The 22792-nt window shown below is 37.3% G+C and overlaps 1 protein-coding gene across 2 annotated transcripts in view; it reads right to left on the reverse strand.

Annotated features, from left to right (window-relative positions):
* Positions 1-3432: 3432 nt before the first annotated feature.
* The window catches only part of TAPT1 (transmembrane anterior posterior transformation 1), a 55579-nt gene continuing 36219 nt past the window's right edge, over positions 3433-22792 (reverse strand). For both annotated transcript variants that reach the window (XM_058024667.1, XM_058024666.1), the window contains 7 exons: positions 16974-17054; positions 16039-16148; positions 14378-14437; positions 12890-12958; positions 11836-11912; positions 8216-8376; positions 3433-5559 (listed from right to left, as the gene is read on the reverse strand). In XM_058024667.1, coding sequence (XP_057880650.1) covers positions 5330-5559; positions 8216-8376; positions 11836-11912; positions 12890-12958; positions 14378-14437; positions 16039-16148; positions 16974-17054 — 788 coding nt within the window. In that variant the 3' untranslated portion in view covers positions 3433-5329. The remainder of the gene's footprint in view (positions 5560-8215; positions 8377-11835; positions 11913-12889; positions 12959-14377; positions 14438-16038; positions 16149-16973; positions 17055-22792) is intronic.

Here is a 22792-nt window from a genome sequence, read left to right on the forward strand (position 1 = left end):
AAAGGGCAGAAAGCATCAACCTGAAAAGTGTCCCAGAGCTTCCAAGTTAGATACACATGGTACTTCAGGAATTGTTCCCAGAAGGAACTCACCTATCACAGCTCTGCTGCCTTGGCTACAGAAAGGTGGCTGGTGGCTGAATTGCTGCCTTTAACAGGAGTGCCAAGCTCAAATCAAACCTACAGCAACATTTTGGTCTGACATTCAGAGCTGTACCGGGATTGTACTTGGTAGCATCAACTCACACACTTTCCTGTGTTGATTTAGTGTATCAGTCCTAAGAATATGCAGTCCAGTGCTGCATTTTCAGTTTCCTTTCACACTTCTCAGTATATCAAATGCATCACTTCCTAAGAGTCTGCAATTCCACTTATTTTAAACTGTCAGTATCAAACAAGTCATTCCTGAGCTACCTTGATAATGTATTTTCTGGGACAGCAGACAGGGAGCCTACAAGATGGAGAAACTTTTACAAGGGCATGTAGTGACAGCACAAGGGGGAATGGCTTCAAACTGGGAGTAGGTTTAGATTAGAGATTAGGAGTAGGTTTAGATTAGACATTAGGAAGAAATTATTTACTGTGAGACTGGTGAGACACTGGCACAGGTTGCCCAGAGAAGCTGAAGATGCTCATCCCCAGATGTGTTCAAGGCCAGGTTGGATGGGGCTCTGAGCAACCTGGTCTAGAGAAAGGTGTCCCTGCCCATGGCACTGGGGTTGGAATTAGATTATATTTAAGGTTTCTTCCAACCCAAACCATTCAGTGACTCTGTGACCTAAGCACCTGTCAGGACTGGGCATCATAGGAACAGGATGCCCAGTCCTGACAGGTGCTTAGATCACAGAGGTACTGAAAACTGTCAATAAAGTTATTGCTCTTGTCCAGCAAACTGAGCATGGATGGAAAGAACAACCAACATAACCTGAGACTTCCTGAACACCAAAAATTGCTCTATTAAAAATATACTGCCTTGTAGCTCTCATACCACCACTCCAAGATTAGTAATTTCTGATATAAAAGTGTGGAAGCAGCAAACACAACATATAATGCATGCAACATGTTTGCCTTTACAATACAGGGTTTATCTAGCAAAGCTTGTCATAGAACTGCTCAGGTCAACCCAAAAAAACTAGAACCCAAGGCAGTGCTGCTGAACCCAATTCTTCCTACCCACAAAAATTGATTCCTCTGTCTCACTCTCCCCACAATGCTCAATATTTCCTTGCAGTTCATCTGTCAGACAGAACTGCCTCCAGCTGGGAATGAACCTCAGCTCTGCTTGACAGCATCACTCTCCCAGGCAGCGGTGATGAATGGGAGCAATGACAGCCTGCACAGCCTGAAGCTGCAGCTGTGAGGCACAGGTGGGCAGCAGAGTTACAACACGGGCACGTTTTAAAAGTTGAGTTTATACCATCACAAATATAAGTGTTTTGGTAAAAATTGAGAAATTTCTTAAGACCTATTGCAACTTTGGATGTTTTTTGTTATTACAACTGTGAGCTTATGAATAAATGTTCTTTAGTGTTATATATTTATGATCTTTTACAACTCTGCTGGCAGTGTTTTACTAAATCAGGGTATACTGAAGTTCTAAAAAAAGCCTAACTAGACTCAGGCTTGGTAGGTATGGTTGATGAAAGTTACTACAAAAAAGACTTACAGAAATGATACATCATTTTCTCATTTTCTAGCAGCCTTCACAGTCTAAACATTTTATATAATTATATACCATTTCTTTGAGATAAAGGTGGTCCCAACTGCAGCTCGCCCTGACAGCTGCTCAGTATTTACACAAAGCTATTTGCTTCCCTGCATCAGCAAAATTAAGCCAGTCCAAATTTCTAAGAAAGAGCACTTACTCTGAAGAAGTTTTAAGAGCAAATTTTGTTAAACATTTGTGAAGAGCATTCTGAAGCTATGACTCCCCAAGACTGAGTTGAACAACACCGAGTTTACTCACAATGAAAGAGCCCAGTTTATAAGACAAAATGTTTCAGAAGCTTCAGAGTCTGATTATATTTATGCTATAATTAAGTTGCATCCATCCTTGCTCACCACCACCACCAAAAAGATTCACATCTCCAGCCCAACAGCTGAACTGGCACAGCAGCCACAACTGGGCAAACACTGCCTTTAACAACAGTGACCTCATCAATTATGCTGAGTCACAGAAACAGACTTTGGAACAAATTAGTGGACTAAAATTTTGCACCACAAGAAATTAAGGCAAAGTTGAAAAGCTTTCACAAACTCACTGTAAATTAAGAGGAGAGTAAATTAACAGCATGGGTATTTGTAAAAACTATTATGCTTGAGGGGAAATTCTGCTTGGCTGATGAGCATCTGAAAGGCTTGAAAAGATTAATTAAATAATCCTGTCAAAACCAGTTGTTTCTTAATGCTCCCATAATGAATACTACCAATTATGAATATACATTGTACTCGATGTGTGCTTTTGGAATTAATTTGGCAACTGTGACTTTAGCTGAAATGTTTCCTAGATTTTATTTTTGGAGGGATTTATCAATTGAAGAACTTAATTTATTCACTACTTAACTTGTGATGCTCTTATCTGTATCACTGTTAAGACAGGAGCTTTTCAAGAAAACCTAAATAATTTCTTTAGATGAGAAATTTGGTGTTGCTGTTTTTTCTTGTTTGGCGGTTTGTTCCCCCTCAGCCACCTCTACAGTTCTGAGAGGACCACCCAGGGTCAGAAAGCAGCTGTGATTTTTCATCAAAGATACTCTGCTAGAGATCCAAGGAATCCCTATAAATCATGCACACAAAATGAGAACAGTCAGAGCTTGCAGCAAAGGCAGGAATGCCCAGCAGGGCCCCCACCAGAGCTGGGGAGCTCAGGGGAAGTGCTGTGTGTGCTGTGCCCCTGCAGAGTGCCTCCAGCCCACCTTGGTGTCATGGGGATGCCAGGGCAAGGAGGCCTCACCTGCAGGGCAGGCAGGGCTGCACCAGCCATAGCCAAAGCCCAGCCGGGCTGCTCCAGAGCAGGAACCACAATTCAAGTGCCAGACCAAGCCCCAGGAGGATTCAGGCCCCAGTGCTCAGCAAGGGCTCTGCCTGTGCTGCTCCTGCACTCACACCTGGCTTTGCTGGGGAGGTGTAAATCCAATTGTAGTAACTGACTACAGAAAATACAACTCCCTGAGACACGGGATTTCTTCATTCACATGGTGTGTGCCCTTAAAAACCAAATTAATAATACGTTGGCATCAATATCTTCTTTCTACAAGTGGCAACAACCAACTGCTACAGAAACAGATCTGAAGCCATTGATAACCCAGTTCTTACACTCATTCGTGTCCCACATTTGCAAGAATCCTACTTTATGGAAATTGGAAATTAACACATTAAATACTTGGCAAGATCACCAACTCTGAATTTTAAAAAAGAAATGTCGACACTGTACTTTTCCTTTTTTAAACAAATATTACAAAATTGAATTTTATTGAGTTTCACACAAGATGCACTTATAAAATTGATACAGAATGTCATTCAACAGAAAAAAAATTAAAGCAATTTCAAGCTTTCTTTAGCAACTGCTAAATAATTATAAAATAAGATACACCAAATTGACAGATAATCTTAATTTCAATGTGTGAACATCTCCAATTAGTATAAAATACATCAAAAATTAAAGATTTTCAAATTTTTCCACAGCACAAGTCCTCTTCTTTTTACTTCATCCCTAAACATAACCACAGATTTTGGCCATTACTCCCACTACTCTTATGGGAGAGGAGAGGCTGCAGCAGGGAGTTCCCACCAGAGCAGCCAACCCCAAACTGTACAGCAGAGTTCTCTCATTATCAGTCTGCTCAGACACACAACTCTGTCCAACTGCCTCCATCTGCTATATTACTGTAGTCCTGCAAGTCTCAGGGATTAGCAGATACATTAAACTTTCACATGTTCCTACAGCAAAGAAACTTTGGCTTTCCCATTCTGACAAATTATGAAAATTAGCAAAGAGCAAATTGTCTTCATTTGTTCAGTACTGAAGTACTTTTATGATACCTTCCCTTGGAAGGTAAAATTGGTGTTTACTTGAATGTCTGAAAGGCATTTTGGAAGCTAATGCTGTGTTTTAACATCATATGAAGAATTTATCATTAACTAAGGGGTCTCTTCTGATAAAACTCTCCAGCCTATGTTTTGAGCTCAAATTTAATCCACTCTTGGTCTGAGGATTCCAAAACTTCTTTTGTCAACCCTCCCAACTCTGCATCTCACACAGAAATTAAGATGCATTGTAATGCTTAAATGCTCTTTATAGATCTAGTCCATCTACTTAAGTTTGACTACAACCAATCAATTACATTGAATGGATAATTATGGTTTGATTGTCAGTGTGAGCTTTTATAGGCATGTTCTCAGGCAAGTTAATACACAGATGTCATTCTCCTAAGAGTTATATGCAAAATGCAGTGCAATGTTCTTTACTGCTGTGTTAATGCCACACCTACAGTTCCAACACAACACTTGCTTGCTGCAATTAACACTCCTGTTCTTTAACATTAGAAGTGCCCCTTAATATTTTTTCCTACAGCAACAAAAAATCCTCAGCTTTTTTAAAAAAAATTCTAAATAATTTGCCTTGCAGGACACACAACACATGAAATGAATATGCTTCATATTTGCCCAGTTAAGCAGAACCTTCATTACTGTGATCTTTCCTTGGTGTTTAGTATTCAGATAAAATACTAAGCAGTAAGTCTTTCACTTAAAGGCAAAATTTTATTCTGATTACAAGATTTTCAAGATACATCTTGAAAATATTTTTGTTGACAAGAATAACTGTCTTGACTTACTGTTTTATGTACCAATGCTTTATGTGTTTGTTGATATAAGCACGAGTTTGGAATTCTGCTTGCAGATGTTTAATAAAACACGGTAACTGGATAGGCAAGCTTCCGGTCAAGTCACCAAACATTTCCAGGAATATCCTTACACTGGAGGAACCTTCATGACAAATAGTGTTCTGGAAGCATGGTTGCATAATGCAGAACAGGGTTATGCTTTTTTCCAGTCTGTGTTCCAGAAAAGTGATACTGCAGCTCTGCCACCAGGCTAGAGACTCACGATCCACCACATTTTCCAAGAGGCAAGTTAAAGATCACTTCCTTGACCTGACCAGATACCAAGCCAAGTTACTTGTAGAAAGAAATTAATAATTTTTTTGCCATTAATAATTTAAGTTTTTAAATAAATATTTATTTGCCTTTTGGCAACTGTCCATTCTGGTAGCATCTGCTGTCCCAACAGCTCAGTATCCTCAGCACATAGATTTCAAAAAAAAAAAATTCTTAGTCAATTCTGTTTCCACAAATAGTAAACCTGTCTATCTCCAACAAGTCTTTCTTTGCAGACCTGTGTTTTAATTCTGAGCTGTCTTGGCTTATATCTTTTTCTTCTCCATCAGGAGTTGTCAGAAATTGATCAGAATTGCTTGTTACAAGTAAAGATGGCATATTCTCCTTCTGATGCACTGGTTGATTGGTGACTGATGTAGAACCGTTTTCATCTGTGGAAATTCCTGTGGGAACAGAAGGTAGTTACAAAGATAATAATGAATTTAACACAGACATATCGATACAATGTGCAACTTCCAGATTTGTCCAAAGCTATCCTGAAAAAGTGTGCTGCAGCAAGTCAGCAGAACAGCAGAAAAATGCTTTCTGGAAGCCACTACCTCTTTTTAGCTTTATGCTAAGAGATTTCCTTTTTTAATTTAGAAAACATATAGAAAATAAATAGACAGAAAAAACAAATTCTACAGAAGTTTCAATAACCAGCCAGAGAATAAGCAGCAGAAGTTAGGACATACATGCTTATTTTTGTTAGCTTAAGCAAAAAGATTTCTGACAGTCCTTGTGTGAATCACACAAATGTTTGCTACTGAAATGAACAAAAGGAATCTCTGTAGCAGGAAGTAGATGTGCCTAATCCTCTTGATAAGTACAATAAACCTGCCTTCTCCAGGGATAGCTAATAAATGACTCATGCACTGCTATGCACTGGCTTTTAAAGCAGTGCTATTAAAGATGTCTATTTTTATTCCTGTCTCTTACTTCAGTGGAAATGAACACTGGCTTCATTAACCTAGGATATTGGTCAGTTATATCCATGTATTTTTTCCATATTTTGTTAAAACACTTAAAGAATTAAAATGCACAAGCGAATCACAAGGAAAGAAGAAAAAAGATAAGAAAAAAAAAATATCTCCTCCTCAGTAAAGACTGAGCTATTGTTTCTAAAGGAGTCTGAAAATATCTGACTGATGTGGAGAGTACTGCAGACCAGCCCAAGGAAATGTGACCTGTCAGAATGGCAGCATTATCCAAATTACTACCAAATTATTTCTGCAGAGCATCTATCCACAGTATGCCATCTACTACTTGGAGGGACATGAGTTACCCTCTACAATCTTACAGAAATTAAAGTTACTAAACTTGCATTGAAAAAGGAGACAAGTAATTTTAATTCTAGAACTTGGTTACAAGCATAAATATTTTCTACCTCAGCAGCTTCCAGATGTAGCTGGTCAGCCTATAAATGATTACAAGCAATTAGAGCTTTCATCCTTCAAGAGCAAGTTTAGAATTTTATTATTCAAAAATTCAACTGGTTTTGTGGACAAAGTGGAAACTCTTTAGGAAATTAACTGACTTAAACTATAAGCTGGCAGAAAGGAGACCAGATTAATTAATTCCCTTACCCTCATTCTAAGAAGAGATGGGTTGAGAGACTGTATTGTAAAACCCTGGTAAGTAGGGCACAGAGACTAACACTGCAGAGTCCATCCAGCAGTAATAAGGCAAAAGCTGGGAAAGGTAAAATCATTCTTTCATGTAATCAAGAATTCTAGTAAACAAGAGGTGTTAAAAAGCATAAAATCCTCAAAAAACTGTAAAATTGAGCTTTTCCCATCACCAGTGGAAGCCAGGAATACTCTGAATAAAATCCATAAAAGCTTTTTGGTTGCTACTTTTTGCTCAAAAGCTTTCTGCTGGAGAAAATAAGCATCCCTGCTACTTCAGCTCAAAAGAGTCTTCCGGATTTATATACTGTAAGTTAAAAGCTCAACGTAAGTAAGAACAACTTACAAATGCAGTAATAGAATGTTTAATTAAAACATTATCATCATTATAGTACTCTAATGAAATGCAAAATTGAATGCAAATATGAATTCAGAACAATTCAGATCACATTCTTTCATCATGAATGCAAAGCAGTTGTATGAACCTAAAAGTAAACATTTGCACCAAGTTTGTGCCTGATGTGATCTGACACATATGAGATACAGAGGTTTAAGCCAAACACTGACAGATTCTTAACTCTCCCCTTGCTGGCCAGACACTCTGACGACTAACGAGCACCTTGCATTTCAAGCTGCTCGAGTTGTTGGCAAGCCATGGAGTGAACACAATAAAAGCCCCACTGTTAGGTTCTCTAAGGCTCTCATTGAGCTTTTCCCACAGGAAGATGCAATCCAATTCAGTTGACAGGAACAATGAAGGTTTCTGTTTCCTTCTATAATGTGTCACACAAACACAATACTGCCATATTCCCATTATAAATTAACTGCTGATGCTGAGGACCTGTAAGAGGAAATTGTGCTGCACAGACTGGAAATAGGGTAGAGACCCACTGAAATTCCTATCTGGATTTCATAAAGCTTTCCATTATGTGTTCATGACAACTACAATTAACTACACCTATGCATAAATCTACCATGTTTTACTTTGATTTCCATGAGAAATACAGATTGCTTCCCTACTGAGCTTAAGCAGTGCCACAGATGATGTGTAAATATTCACTGGCACAGTGACACAGCAAAGGGGGTTGGACTAGATGGTCTTTAAAGGTTCCTTCCAACCCAAACCAAACCATACCATTCTATGGTTATGATTTTAAAACAAAAGCATGCTTCTATTCCATTGTTTCTATCACCTCCACATATCACAGTGACATCTTATCACAGATATGAGAATTTATTACCTAAAGAAGATGCATGAACTAAAAGCAAAAAATTCTACTATATTTGCAGACTTGTATTCATAGCTGTGCTATGGCACAATTAGGGTCCAGCAACAGGGTTTGTGCAGCAAATACTGTCATGCATCTGGTTTTATATCAAATTTAGTCTGAAAAATTTTCACTGAAAAACAAAACAAGGCAGCTGGCCTTACCTTGGGTAGATTTAAATGTGCCTTGCTGTTTGCCAGCTGGCTTCCCTGGGGTGGCAGTCAGGATAGGATTGAATAATTTCTCCTCCATTTTTGCTTCCTTTACATATTGACATGATTTCCCCAGCAGTACAATGCTGTTAAGGACCTTGAGAGATATTAACCTGGAAAAAAAATAGTTTACATATTTGCATTAGCACATTAAAATAATTGCATATTATTCATACTGCAATTATTCATATGAAAATAATTGCATATGGTAAGTGCTGTCTTAGAAGGATTAGCTAACAAGTTAAATCCTTTCAATATCAAGATCAAAAGGTTTCCTAACAATTTGTTTCAGATTCAATGCTTAATTTTCTTTTTCTTCCAGAAAGCATCTAGAAAAAACGTCAAGTTTTACTATTTAACTAAAGGACTGCAAGGACAATTAAGCAGCCATTTAAGACATTAAATATTTAAACACAAAATTAAAAAGTGCCCTCAACACTGCAAGTCCAAAATAAATGTACCCAAATTAAGTGTGCCCAGCCAAGGATCTCTAGTAGACTAGGAACCACAACACAGCAAACACAGAACCATGGAATCATAAAGGTTGGAAAAGATCTCCAAGCTCATTGAGTCCAGTCATTAACCCAGCACTGCCAAGTCCTATATCTAGCTTTTATAAACTACAGGCTAATCATGAAAAGTCCTTTTTCACATCACAGGAGACAGTCCATAAAACTCAACAAATCCAAAGAGGTAGCACTGCATTACCATCATAGCACAGTCCAAGTGATGGCAGATTCTTTTTCTACTATGACTAAAATGCAGCACAAACATCACTGACTCCCCTTCCCACCTGTCTCCTTGTTTGAAGAAAAGGAAAGCCTCATCTACCATCAAGTGCTTTTTTACCATTCGACTAAGTTTTGCAAAATCTAATTTTCATTACTAGCAACACTTGACTCATAGAGCAATGTCCACTCCAGGGAGTGAAGGCTCATTGCAGAACAACAAGGACAGAGTGATCTGTTCTCTGCAAGATGAATGAAATATTCTCTACTCAAATGAGTGAACCAAATGCAGACTCTAAATTCATTCTCTACTCTCTGAAGTCTGTTTATCATGTACATCATTAAAAGACTAAAAAGACAGCTTGAAATGAACATTCACAGACCCATGGAGCAGGTCTAACTGTTTCATCATAAAGTGACTCAGGCACACTCCAGCAGCAGCTCCCCTATCTCTCTGTGTAAATGCAATCAGAACTTGTCAAACAAAAAAAACAAACTACTCTACACTTTTAAGGGAAAAAGTAAGTTTATTCTATTTCAAAAGAGAAATAGAAGAATGTGCAGAGCACACCACTTTCAGTACTCAGAAGAAAGAGACATTTTAGTATCCAAGCAACCACAAAGAAGATATCATTTTATATCATTTGAAAGCTGTGCTTCTCTTCAATTTTATTATATTATTGGGACAGATTTTATTTCAGACAGTTGAAGGCTTCCTTCATTTTTAATGTTTTAGAGGTGTTTTTCTTATGCTTCTTATGTAACATGTTTTTTGTTCTGAGAGAACAGGTTTCCACAGAATAGTTTGACTCTAATTTAATGAGATCAGAAGTTGAAAAGGCCATAAATCACCACTTCCCTGTATCAGTTCCAGCTTCTCACAGAAAATTATGCAAGCATTTCTAGCAATTCTCCTTTATTCTTTTCTGCCAGCCTATCTCAGGCTCAAATTTCTAACAATGGAAGTTTGAAGTTGTTCAAAATTCCAGCAAAAGAAAACTCATGGGTTTTTGGCAAGACTCTTTAACTATGATTAAAGTTTAACTAGAGTTTTTAATAGACAATACAAAATTAATCCATCCATAGTACAGGCTCAATTCTTTGCCCAGCTAACTGCTTCAGATTTTATCATGCCATTTCTCACATATCTATGCTATTATGTTTGTATTCTATATATATTCTAACATCTGATGAAAAGCTGAAATTTATGTTCAGAATAAAAATTATTTGAAAGATACAGGAGGTGAGCTAGCTCCAAGTCTGAGATCACAGCAAGAGTAAAAATTTCTTCTCACTTTTCAATGAGGACAAAATAGACCAAAATGTATTTATTTTTGTGACCTATGTCTTTAAATAGCAGCATTTAACACTTACTGTGAATCACATTACTTCCTTCTGCCCTCCATTCCCCAAGCCACAGAGAGTGAAAAATCCTAGGTTGCAGCAGTGGAATGGTAGAGGTAGGAAAATATTTACACATACTGGGAAAAAGGAAAAACCACTGAGCAGGATGAAAGTGCTGACCTTGATGTACCACAGCTTGAATGTGATGATCAGGGCAGAGTGCTTTGAATACAAAGCTAGCTTTAGGGAGAACATGGGCACAGCATGCAGTATGCTGGGGAAAAAGTCAAAGTATGGTACAGAGGAATGTGGCTAAAATTTTACTATTTGGCCTATATGCAGTATCTCAAAGTCTTAGTTATCTGACACTGAACAGATGTGTCCCTACACTAATGTAGACAAAACACTCCTGATTGAGCTCCATTTTTTGCAGATTAGTGTCAGATTAGAGATAAGAGTCTACCTATTAATTAAGAATGTAATAGTAATCCTGTAGTAGTAGTAGTAATCCTGTTCTTTTCACAAGGTATTGTAGAACAGTAGCCTCCTCCCTTCCAGCATGGTCTCCTCTCTTCCTGCTGAACCACTGCCTCAGCCTTAGCAGTCTTATGCTTCTCAAGCCTTGCTGCCTTCACTTAAAACACAACTTGGCAGGACACTGGAAGAAGCACTCCCACTCCCACAACACTGCAGGCAGGTTCTTCTGTCAACAACTTGAAACACTTCATTGCTTGTGATCAATTTTGAGAGACAACAAACAATGACAGTGCAGTATACAGCTTTCCTAGAAATTACAGACAGTACACAGCAAGTGTCTCAAGACAGGCAGACTAAACTGGATGTAAAGTACACTTATGCAGTCTAGAAATACCTATCAACTGGTGAGAAGTTAAAGGTAAGGTAAGTATAAACTGACTTGGCAGTGAAGGGATGCTGAAGGAATAATCACACACCTTTGGTATGGGAAATGAACTGCCATTGAACATTGTATTCCTTAACTAAGATTACTTAATGACCCACCCTTCCCAGGAAATGTGAGCCTTGCATTTATTTTTTTAACAGTAGTTTCCTAGACCAAAGTAAACCTTGCATTTAACTACCTGAGAGAAGAATTCATTATCTGCTCAGAGCACTTGAACTGCTTGCTTTTGTTCACTTATTGAATCTTTTGGTCTTTTTACAGAAAACTTCATTCCTTGGAATTCAATTTCCCTTTATACACAGAAGTATGGTGCTTGTCTCTCAGATTGTCTCAGTCTTTTTGCAATGAGTTATTTCCATTACTGAAGTTATTGAGGGCTATAAACTCCCAATGTAGTCACAGTACTCAGGGACAAATCTGCACTGTCAATTTCAGATTATGAGCATAAGGGTTTTACATTTTTGTTCTACTGAATATAAATTCTGTTTATCCTTACATCCAGACTTATTAACAGAAACTTCTTGCACATATGTAATCAAATAATAGTGAATACTTTTCAATTGTGTGGATTTACTTACCCACAGTAGAACAGCACAACACAAACATAAGCTAAGACTCCTTGTACTTTTATTGAGCTTGTTACGACTCTGATGAGCTGTTTTAAGGATAAAAGTTAAAATTTAGCACACAGTTATTAACAGAACGTTGTAACAGACATTTCTTATTTGGTGAATAAGAAAATTCAAGAAAAATTAGAAACATTCACATTAACAGAAATTTAGTCTAATGCTCCCCTTGGCAGTACTAACTACTCCAGATCTTGATTTGAATGAGTATTATACCAGCACTTAGTTGCAACTTTCCAAAACCAGAGTTTGACAATGTTTCCTTAACACTGACTTTCAAGTAAAGTAAGAAGTGGAAAAAAACATATTTGCTGACAAAGCATGTACAGATCCCCAGCATTATAACTACTGCTTGTCTGTATGTGTGTATCTTATGTGTGTAGGGGGAAAGTTGGGACAGCTACTTAGAGACAACATTCTGCAATAGTTAATTCAGGACAGCACATGGACAGAGTTTCATTAATTAAGTCATTCATTTTATAGCAATGTGCATGTGTAACAAAGTCAACTATTTCAGAGTGATATACTCAACAGGAGCTCAGTGCCCCATGTAAAAGAATATTGAGTCATGAAGCATCATTATAGGGACAGTCACAAGGACTCCTATGAAAAACCTCAATAAACTGCTGCACTACTGCTAACCTTCTGGCAACCAGCTGCTTTGACTATTCCAAATGAATGAATAGGATAACTGCCAAAAGGAATACATATTTAGTAAATGCAGATGTAGTTTAATTCCACTGGTACAATTCAAGTTCCTACAAATTCTACAAAATTAATATATATTTGATTTTCTGTGAAAGGCTGGGAAACACTAATGCATTTGTGAAGCCACGAGTAGTATGTGATACAGGTTATACTGAGTGTTAACTCAACCTTTCAGCATAACTTCAGTTACTTCAGATGATAATTTCATCCTCAAAACATCCAGCCAGCTATCTCAGAGGGACACATTCTCAAAGTGAGATTTTATTGACAGAAAACTGATAGGAATGATACTACTTACTAAAACAGCCAGTGGAAGAGGAATGAAACCCATTCTTCTGGAAACTGAATCACTATAATCTGTATATGCCTAGGAAAAGAAGAGGAAGAATAATGAACTATTTATGCAAAGGAATGAGCTTATTTTAGCTTGGCACACCCTCCAGATAAGAATAAAGCTCTGTTAACAAACACTATACTGGTATAAAGTGTACCTATTCACATTTTGGAATTCAAATGGAGATAGCTGCACTCTCAGACAAAAATGTAATAAATACTACCATGACCAGTAAGATTAGCTTCAATGCCCTAAATCAAGAGCAACTGGAGTATAATACAAATGTCTAAACTGAGAGCAACTAGGACACTGAATCCAAAGCCACTATGATATTTTATCTGTACATTATTACCAGCTTAGAGACATTTTGTATTAATTTGACTGATCCTCAAATTCTCTACAGAAAAACCTGTTACAGGGATAAAAGAACAATTATCCACCGCACTAGCAATTTTAAATCATTCTACAAACATCTATAATTAGCCTTAAGATAACTGCGTTAAAATTATTCTGAAAATGTTTTTACATTTGTACTCAAAACACAAGTACTTCACATGACAGTTTGCCTCCAGTATTGAACATCACACCAAAGTCAGTGCCTAAATGATGCTATTTTATTTCTCACAGATGATCCTTAGGAAAAGTAATGGAGTTTTCAAAACTTATGAACTGAGGTTTTTATTACTAAGAAATAATAACAACAACGATAATTATAATTATTATTATTATTATTTGTAGCTGTCGGTGTCTAGCTTCTTTATAAGGTTTAAGTACTGTATTCCTCACAACAGCCCAAGAAACAAGCCCAAGAAAACTACAGAAATCATAGTAAAGAAGTCCATTTATAGTTACAGCACACTTCTAAAGCACTGATGAGTGAATTGCTAACAAGTCAAACCTAGTCCTCATCCATGAAAGGTGTGCAGTAAACAGCTTTCCAAAAAACGGTACTAACTAAAAACAAGTGGTCTGTGTGTTCTATAAATACCCATGCCATGACAGTAATATGCACAGTACAAACATCTCTAAACATCTGTGCACTCACTCTATCTGTAAAGAAACATAAATTCCTAATGAATACTGTGTTTTAACTCAACACAGTTAAAATACCATGAAAAGAACAGTAATATGAAATTACCCTGTTAAGTTTACTTACTTCCACGTATGTCAAAAATGTGAAGTTGTTACAACTGTCCCCTTACTGTAAGTATATTTGGAAGAGACTACTCAGCAGTATATTAAATGAAGCTCAAACTGACCTGAACAACTGGATATAACATAAATCATAAAGAAACATTCCTGTTATCTCTTATTAAAGAAAGCAGAGCAGAGTTTCAGCGCTGCAGGAGTGTAACAGTACTGTATGTATTTCTTTAAGTGTTTGTTCCAACATCCCCCTTGTAACAATTGTCTTAGTTAATACAGGAAAGAGCATTTTATTTTCAGGCTTACATTTTTCTGTCGACTGCTAACAAGGTCAAATGCAAGACTGGCTCTGTATTCACTGTAGACCTGGAAAAAATCCAGCACATCAGATGTGTGATTAATTTGTTATCACACGTTATAAAAGCAACACAGATATTAATAAAGTATTTCCATGAAGTATTATGAACTTATGCATTTGCTGAAAGACTCAAAGCCACTTTTTCTGAGGGCTAATGGCACTCTTCAAGAGATGAACCTCTATTTCTGCAGTAAAGTAATTTGCATATATATATATAGACAACAAACAACACTATGCTATGCTTTAGGAATTGAATGAGACTTCATAAAGTTACTGAATTTTAGGATCATGAGAAACATGAAATAAAAGAAATCACATTAATCACATTTAGTTTTTCCCCCCCACAGTTCACAACTGCTTTTAAGCTACAGGAAAGCCAGCCCTGGTATCAAATCAAACAAATGAGAGAGCTTTCTTATACACTAAGCAAATGATCGTATGCAAAAATCAAACTGCATCTGAAGATGAATTAATTTTTTACTTCTCTTTAAAACAGTTCAGCATATTAAGAAAGAAAAGCATCTATCTTAAATATAAGTGGCAGGACAACTTACACTGCAGGTGTTAAAAATTCTGGAAAAAGTCTGATGTAGCAACCATAAATCTTTAGAGCTTCATACACAAACCCCACAAAGTTTATTTAATAAACCTTGCAAAATTGCCAATGACTACCCCCATCCTCCAGCTGTTTCAGCACTCTGAAGCATGCCACATTTTTGGCTACTATGGCTTCATTACTGCTCTTTTCCATGCTCTCTATACAAAAGTAGGGCATGCATAAATGCCTCTGGCATAAGGGAGCTTATTAAGTGCATCTATTACACTTGTTTCTACACCTCACAGTTACTTTAGAGATGTTGAAAAAGAAAGCACCTCACAAGTCCTGATCTCATTTTCTGAGAAGTGGTTTTAATAGTGAAAAGACACTAGCTCATATCTTCACAAATTTATTGAGTGTGTTTGAATTCACAGTGTGGAACACAAATGGCCCATGTGTAATGCTGCAACACACAAGAAGCAACCTCATCCACTGCTTTAAAAAAAGGACTGGATAATATATGCGGCCTAAGAAATTTCAGGAGTGGGAAACTAACATAACCTACTTCCTATTAGTGCTCTAGGGACAGTGGGGAAAAAAAGATCTCTGATTTCAGATTCCACTTTTAACATACATGCAATAGAGGTAAAGCAGCCTAATAAAATGTGTTTTTCCAAAAGCCTGAATTTTAACCTACAGTCCATTTTGTTAGGGAAGGCTACAAGCTCTGTCTAGACTATAGAACAAGTAAATTTCTTTCAGTTTAAATCACTTCACAAAATGATCTGCCAGTAATGTGAATTGTAGCTATTATGTGAGCTGTTATTCAAAACTTGCAATAATTTATGGATCTGGAGCTACTAATTTAGTAGAGATGTTAGTCACACATTAAAAAGGTCCTCAAAAGTATATTGTATCAGGAAACTAGCAAGCTTTCCCAATTGATATCAAACATATGAAAATAACAATTTTTACATTTTCTTCACTGGAAAAAAAATTAATATAAAAAAAAAATTAGCAAAATTAAATACAATTTAAAATAGCACCCAGCATTCCAAACAGGATACCTACATCTGCCGTGATGTCATTGAATTTTGTTATAAAGGCATGTTTCACAATATCCACTGCAATTTCTGAAGCAACCACCATGCAAACATCCGGGAATAACACCCAAAAGTGATCTGAAGGTTGTGAAGAAACAAGTTAGGCCATTTAATTTAATGTCAGCATACAAAAAGAATTATAACAATTCTATTCAACAATGAAAAATCCTCATGATACTGAAGAATATGTAAGTTGACATATCACTGAGCATGCAGTGTGCAAATTCTTGCTTATTCCATTGCTGTCCTAAAAACTTACCAGTGCTGCACTATCACACACCACAGTTAGGATCAGGCTCTAAACTTTTCACTTTGTAAACCTCTACCTCTAGTAGGAAGATAACCTTTGTAAGTACTAGATACAATGTGTTCAGTATGTGTAAGACACAGACAAAGCATCTGCAGTTTTAGATACTTAAGGTAAAATTCAGGTAGACTGGTAAGATTCAGGCAAAATATACTACACAGAGCAGGGGTCAAAATTATTAAAACAATGAAATTGTTATTTTACACAATATTTATTTAATATGTCATTAAAATCTTCAGTATAATCAATGTTAGATTAAGAACTGTATTTTAACATAATCTTTATCACATTTCAATCTCACTAGCTACTTTCTGGAGATCCTTCATTCACAGCATATTCAAAGGAAAGGAAAGGGCTGGGAAGAAATTGTTCCAGACACTGCTTGAAAGATAACTACACATGTTTATAGCATAACAACGAAGGAACACTGTCATTCTTAGAAGAATACCAACAATAGAAAAATGAGAATCTAAGGTATTTGATAAAATTAGGATTTGTTAATTAAATGTATTGGTTGCTCTTCTCTTTCAGATTGGAGGAAGAAGTAAGAAATGCAGCTCTTGATAGCACAGAATTTTTTCTTCTAGTTTACTCACCTGGATTCCATGAGAACTGTTCCATATTTCTTAGACATACAATTAGTAGCAGCACGTAATTAGTGAACCTCTCCTTTATATCTGGATTAAAAAAAACACAAAATCTGTCAGCTCCAAAGGAACATTTATTTGCATACAAAGATATCTACTCATTCTGAGGTTCCGTCATCTATTAATTCTTGGATTAGATAACATTTTCCACAAATTATTTAACTGGATTTCAGGGGTAGGGGAAATGCTGGGAACCACACCATGGACAGCATTTCCCCAGTAGGTTGTGAACTGTTCTGTCCAATGCTGCCTCACCTCGGAGTTCCCAGCAGAAGGGAATTGTGACTTACTAGCACCTCTTCTAATACATTAATAAAATCATCATTCTTCTTGATAAAGTCTGTGCATTCCTTCTGTGATTCAAAAAGAACCAGCACTTCCTGTTACTAAAATGAAGAGAATGTACCAATCTGTCCTTTCAAGCTATTAGCAAGGTACATTTCATTTTCTACAGATCACAGATATCCAAATTGCTGTATATTGGGTTCAGTGAAAGGAAGAAAAAATGTTTGAAGACAACTGTTACATCTTTCACAGTCTTTCACACTGCCCTCTTAAAAGGGAACAGCAGGATATATCAGCAGAATTATCAAAATTGTAAGCACCATAGCACCAGAGCAATCTAATTTGGGACAAAGTCCTATGCATTGCCCCCCAGACAAGGCAGTCTTTTACTCTACCTTGGTATTCTGTTTCCAGAGATGACACACACAGAGCTTGCTTCAGGAAGCATCACAATTTTTAGCTTACTAAAAAACACCCTCCTGAAACTGTATTACTAAAAAGCAGGGTAAAACCTAAAACATAATGTCATCACAATTTAGGAAGTCCAAAAAAGTCTTTTTAGAAGATAGAGCCACAGAGAAAATCTGTGAAGACACTCTTATTGCTTGCCACACCTGCCAATAACCAGAAAAGTAATTTCTTTGTGGGCCCAAGGGTTCATTTTCTTAAGCACCTCCAATATTCTGTGGGGTTCTACCTACTGATTTTGGGAAACAAGAAATAGAAATGTTCAGAAGAACACACAAGGATTAAGCTGGCCAAAAAAAAATTGACTTTTGTGTCAACAGTTTCCATCATCTATGACTGACTACAGGTCACCAGCAGTGCTTGTGGCTGCAGTTACTACAGTATAATAACATCCCTCACTTTAGAATAGAAGTTTGGAAATACTGGCAGCTCTGAAAAATTGAGCAAAAATAATAGAAGAAATCCTCCAGGAGAAGGAAAAAAAAAGCACACAGAATTCAAGAAGAATGATATTTCATGCACAGTATCATAAATTCATTTGTCAGTATGTCCCTTCCTCTCCCTGAGGAAGGGACAGAGGAAGCACAAGCTTTTAAAATAGAATGAATGGCATATATATGGGGAGGGGGGGAGAAAAAGGAAATATTTTAGTACAATAAACTTGGAGCAGAAAAAAGGACTTAAGTAAAACCTAATGATAATTTCCTCATTTCCTGCCAATAACACTCCAACAAGTGAAGTGCATTCTTCTATGCTTCTGAATTCACAAAATACTGCCCAAATGACCAGAACAGAGTATTGTCTGAAAAACCTAGTGACAAGGCACCACTTGACACTGTCACAAATGGATGAAAATGCAGTCAAGCACTCATTGATCTACATGCTTTATCATGCCCATTAGTGACTTGGAAATAACCACTGAGTTTTCAGACTTTTGCACTGAATTTCAAAATAGTTTTATCTTCTATTTCCCACACTGCCATGACACACAACTGGCCAGCAATGAAGAACAAACACAGATCTCATCTTCATTTTTTCCAGTCCCATGGAGGCCTGTACAGAGAGATATTCTCAAGAGGGAAGCAAGGACATTAATTCAGGCCTAACATTAAAGCATGTCTCAAGCTAATCCTCCAGACATTTATTACCTGCTTGGTATATGTTAGCTCACCAGTCAACAGGATTAAATTGAGAAAGGACATTTTGGACTTTAAATTTCTTCTTATAATGCTGTAATAATACCAATTTTTCTTCCACTAATTTCTGAGACTGGGTGACAGGCTGATACCTATTTTCCCCCTCTGCTTACTTCCCATGTTCTCAGTGGCCTCCCTTCTAATCTGTTATCTCCTCTGCCACAGCTGTTCAAGGCTGTTAGGAGGGAGAGGAATAACTGTGGCTGCTGCTCTTCATTCTCATCCCTCTCATCAACTGTCACAGTTGCAAGCAAGGCAGACAGGGCACTTTACAGCAGCTTCAACAGCAAACTCAAACAAATCAAAAATTCATTTCATTTCTCACCCTCATGGACAAGGACAAAAAAGGCTTCAGGATATCCAAAACAACCACTGGTAATCAGTCCTAAATATCAATTAAAATTCCAGAATACAAAATATGTACAGTAATGTTTCATCATTTATTATGAACTAATTTGATGTTGTATATGTTCATCTGTTTTTTTTAAATTGGTGAGGGGATTTTCCTCTACCATGTATTGCCACTTCTTGGATGACGTGGTGAACTACACAACAAGTGAAGCTCCATCCCTGGCTCCACACTTGCTCACGCTCTTAAGAACAACAAAGGTAAAGTATATCAATGCAATTGTTAATTTGGCAAAACAGTGACAAACCACCAGTGTTAGTGATTAGTTACAGATATCAAAGGTACTAGCAGGAGGCAATCATTCTATTCTGCTTCAGCATAACAAAGAGTAAAGTGGAAACAAAAGTGATCTCTTCATTCTCCATAGTGACAATGCTTAGTAACATTGATATAAGCCATTTCAACTCACTTTTGCATGTATTCCACTAAATATATATGATAAGCATAGCACATAACTGTTTTTCTGTCAGGATACAGTATAGCTTCAAAAATCCTTGCCATTATAAGTCAGGGTTAAATGAGAGTCAAAATGTCAGGCCAAAGACATTTTAAATGGTCTTCAGCTACCTCCAGAAGGACATGATTAAGAAGCTTGCTTTCTCAGTGTTTATGAGTCGAAGTGTTAAAAACCTGACATGTAGCACTAATTCAGATGTATTTATTCCCTTGACCAGTCTCTTGTCAGCACATGCCATGCACAATGCTGATGACATATTGTGCATGAAATCTGGATGGATATCAGTGACAGGTGCTGCTCCTCAAGGGTCCATATTGGGACCAGGGTTATTTAGTATCTTCACTAACAACACAGATGAAGGAATTGAGTGCACCCTCAGCAAAACTGCAGATGACTGAGTGCTGAGGTTGCCACACCAGAAGGGTAGGATGTCATCCAGAAGGACCTGGACAAGCTCAAGAACTGGACCCATGGGAGTCTCAAGAGGTGTGATGAGACCAAGTGCAAGGTGCTGCATCTGGGCTGGGGCAGCTCCAGGTACCAACACAGGCTGGGGATGAACAGATCAAACCAGCCCTGTTGAGAAGGACTTGGGGGTTCTGGTGGATGAGAGGCTGGGCACAAGCTGGCAACGCTGCTCACAGCCCAGAGAGCCAAATGTGTCCTGGACTGCATCATAGTGAGAGCCCAGGAACAGAGATCCTGAAGTAGGGTAAATAGTCTTTAGAACACACAGCTATTTCCTTCCAGATTTCCTAACACATTATGCAGGATTTCCAAACCAGAAAGAAAAAAAAAATTATCATGCTAATCCCACTGTTTATATGTTTAGATCAAAAGCTAGTTATAAATTGTAGCATGTAAGAAGTGAAAGAAGATCTCTTGGTTTACATCTCAGCAACTCCTAAACAGCCGTAGTGCCAACTACCTCTTAACAAGTGACCAGAGCACAAGAAAGGATCAATCACTGAACAAGGAACCATCAAGGACACACCAATCTCAAACACAGTCCTGCCCCCAAATCCCTCATCCTTAAAATAAACAACTTGATTAGAATAATGGTATTAAAGAAACCCAAAGCCACACAAGAAAGCAGTTCAAATTTCAAAGACCAAAGGTAAAAATAAAGGCTATTCAGTATTGAGATCAAAGTCAGAGACTGAAAAATTTGGAACAAAGAAGAAGACAGAAAAAAAAGTACAGAATTATGAAGAAGAAAACTGAAGTTCCTAAAACTTTAGAATAAATATGTTGAATTTTTGAGACAGGAGATTTAAAAAACAAGGAAGAGTCAGGCCTAATAACGAACTGAAGGAAATAACCTAATGCACTACATCTAATGCACTTCTTTGTATGAGGTACAATTGACTTTTGTGAAAAAATTCTATTTAGAGCACAGCTTGAAATATAAAATAAGACATTTAAAAGCATAAAGGAAGGCAGCACACTGGGCTTTCAACAATGATGAAAGAACTTCTCTTTATAATTTGGTCTCCTTGTTCTCTAATACTGACCCTACAAAATTAGTTTACAGATAACTATTTCAAAAAGAGAATATACTATTTAAATTTAGGGAAATATTTCTTTCTGATACAACAAATAAAAAGCTTTCTGTATAGAAGTGCTTTCCAATGGCTGCAGTGTTTAGATTGCCGGGGTGTACACATATTTCCTTGTAAAAGTCAGGGTGACAATGCAAAAGTAGTTTTGCTGCAGCTGACAAATCAAAGCTCTGGGAATAGCATGGTTGAAGTCCCAGATTCTGTAGCTGCAGTGTAAAGCAGCTACAGAAGCCCCAAGGTCTTTGTTGATCTGCCCCTAAAAGATAACAGGTTTAGTTTTATTAGATAACAATTAACTTATGTGTATTTCATGTCCTGTTCAATTTATTTTTATGTAGATGATTCAGAGTTATTTTAATCCTGAAGTTTTAGTGGATTAGCAGTTACAGTAGAATTTCAAATAGCCATACAAAGGTGAGAAGGATCACTGACTCCATTAAGTCCAGAAATGTAAATATTGAGAAAAACAATACAGCTACACATCAGCTGGCTATCCACCAACTGGTGCTGAGCACAATGCCAAGTGAAAATGATTTCACAATTTCCAGTAGCTTGGTGGCCCTTCCTATCCTGATGTCATACTATGTAGAAGCTTGAGCCAGGCAGGGCTCTGCAAGGTATTTCAATGTGTGATACAGGGCATTTCTTAGAAAGTACAGCTTGCACAGTTCATTTCTGTTCTCACACTTTTATTCACAAGAAAACTTGCTTTTGAGTTTTAGTTGTAGTAACTTCTGTTGAACACAATATCTACTCTTGTGGTCATTGCTTTTTTTTTCTGCTATGTCATATTTTTCTTTTGATTAACATGCTAAATAAGAAGAAAGTTTCACCTACTCATGAAAAATTCCTCAGATGCCTCTGTGAGACTCCTATTATTCCCCTCAAATTATTTACCTACTGTGTATTAATCGGTACATTTACACTGAGTTGAAAACATTTAAATACTATTTAAATACTGTTCAATAACAGTAATACTTTGAGCTGAGCCCAGAAAAGGTGAATCCATTCAGTGTGTCCAAGCTTCATCAGCTACTGCTGCCACCATTACCCTACAGATGATTGCAGACCTCAGAAAATTACTGAAAGAAGCAGAGAAAGGTGGGGAATATATGGGAGTGCCTAGATTTAGTGTTTCCTTTCAGAAGTTTAGTTCAGCCCAGGCATGCAATTTGAGCACAGTGTGTTCGAGGACACACAAGACACTCCAAAGGCTAACTGGAAGCTCAGCTGACAGGAGCAGACTAGCCTCAGTTCCAGGATAGGATGAAATACTGGCATACCATGCCACCACCATCATAAAGATACACCATCAAAAGATGCACCACCATTTCAGCTGCATGAAATAAAACATTTAAGGGACACTAAAGTGATCAGAATACATGAATTGA

This window comes from Melospiza georgiana, chromosome 5, assembly GCF_028018845.1.
Source record: "Melospiza georgiana isolate bMelGeo1 chromosome 5, bMelGeo1.pri, whole genome shotgun sequence".
Classification (NCBI taxonomy): Eukaryota; Metazoa; Chordata; class Aves; order Passeriformes; family Passerellidae; genus Melospiza; species Melospiza georgiana.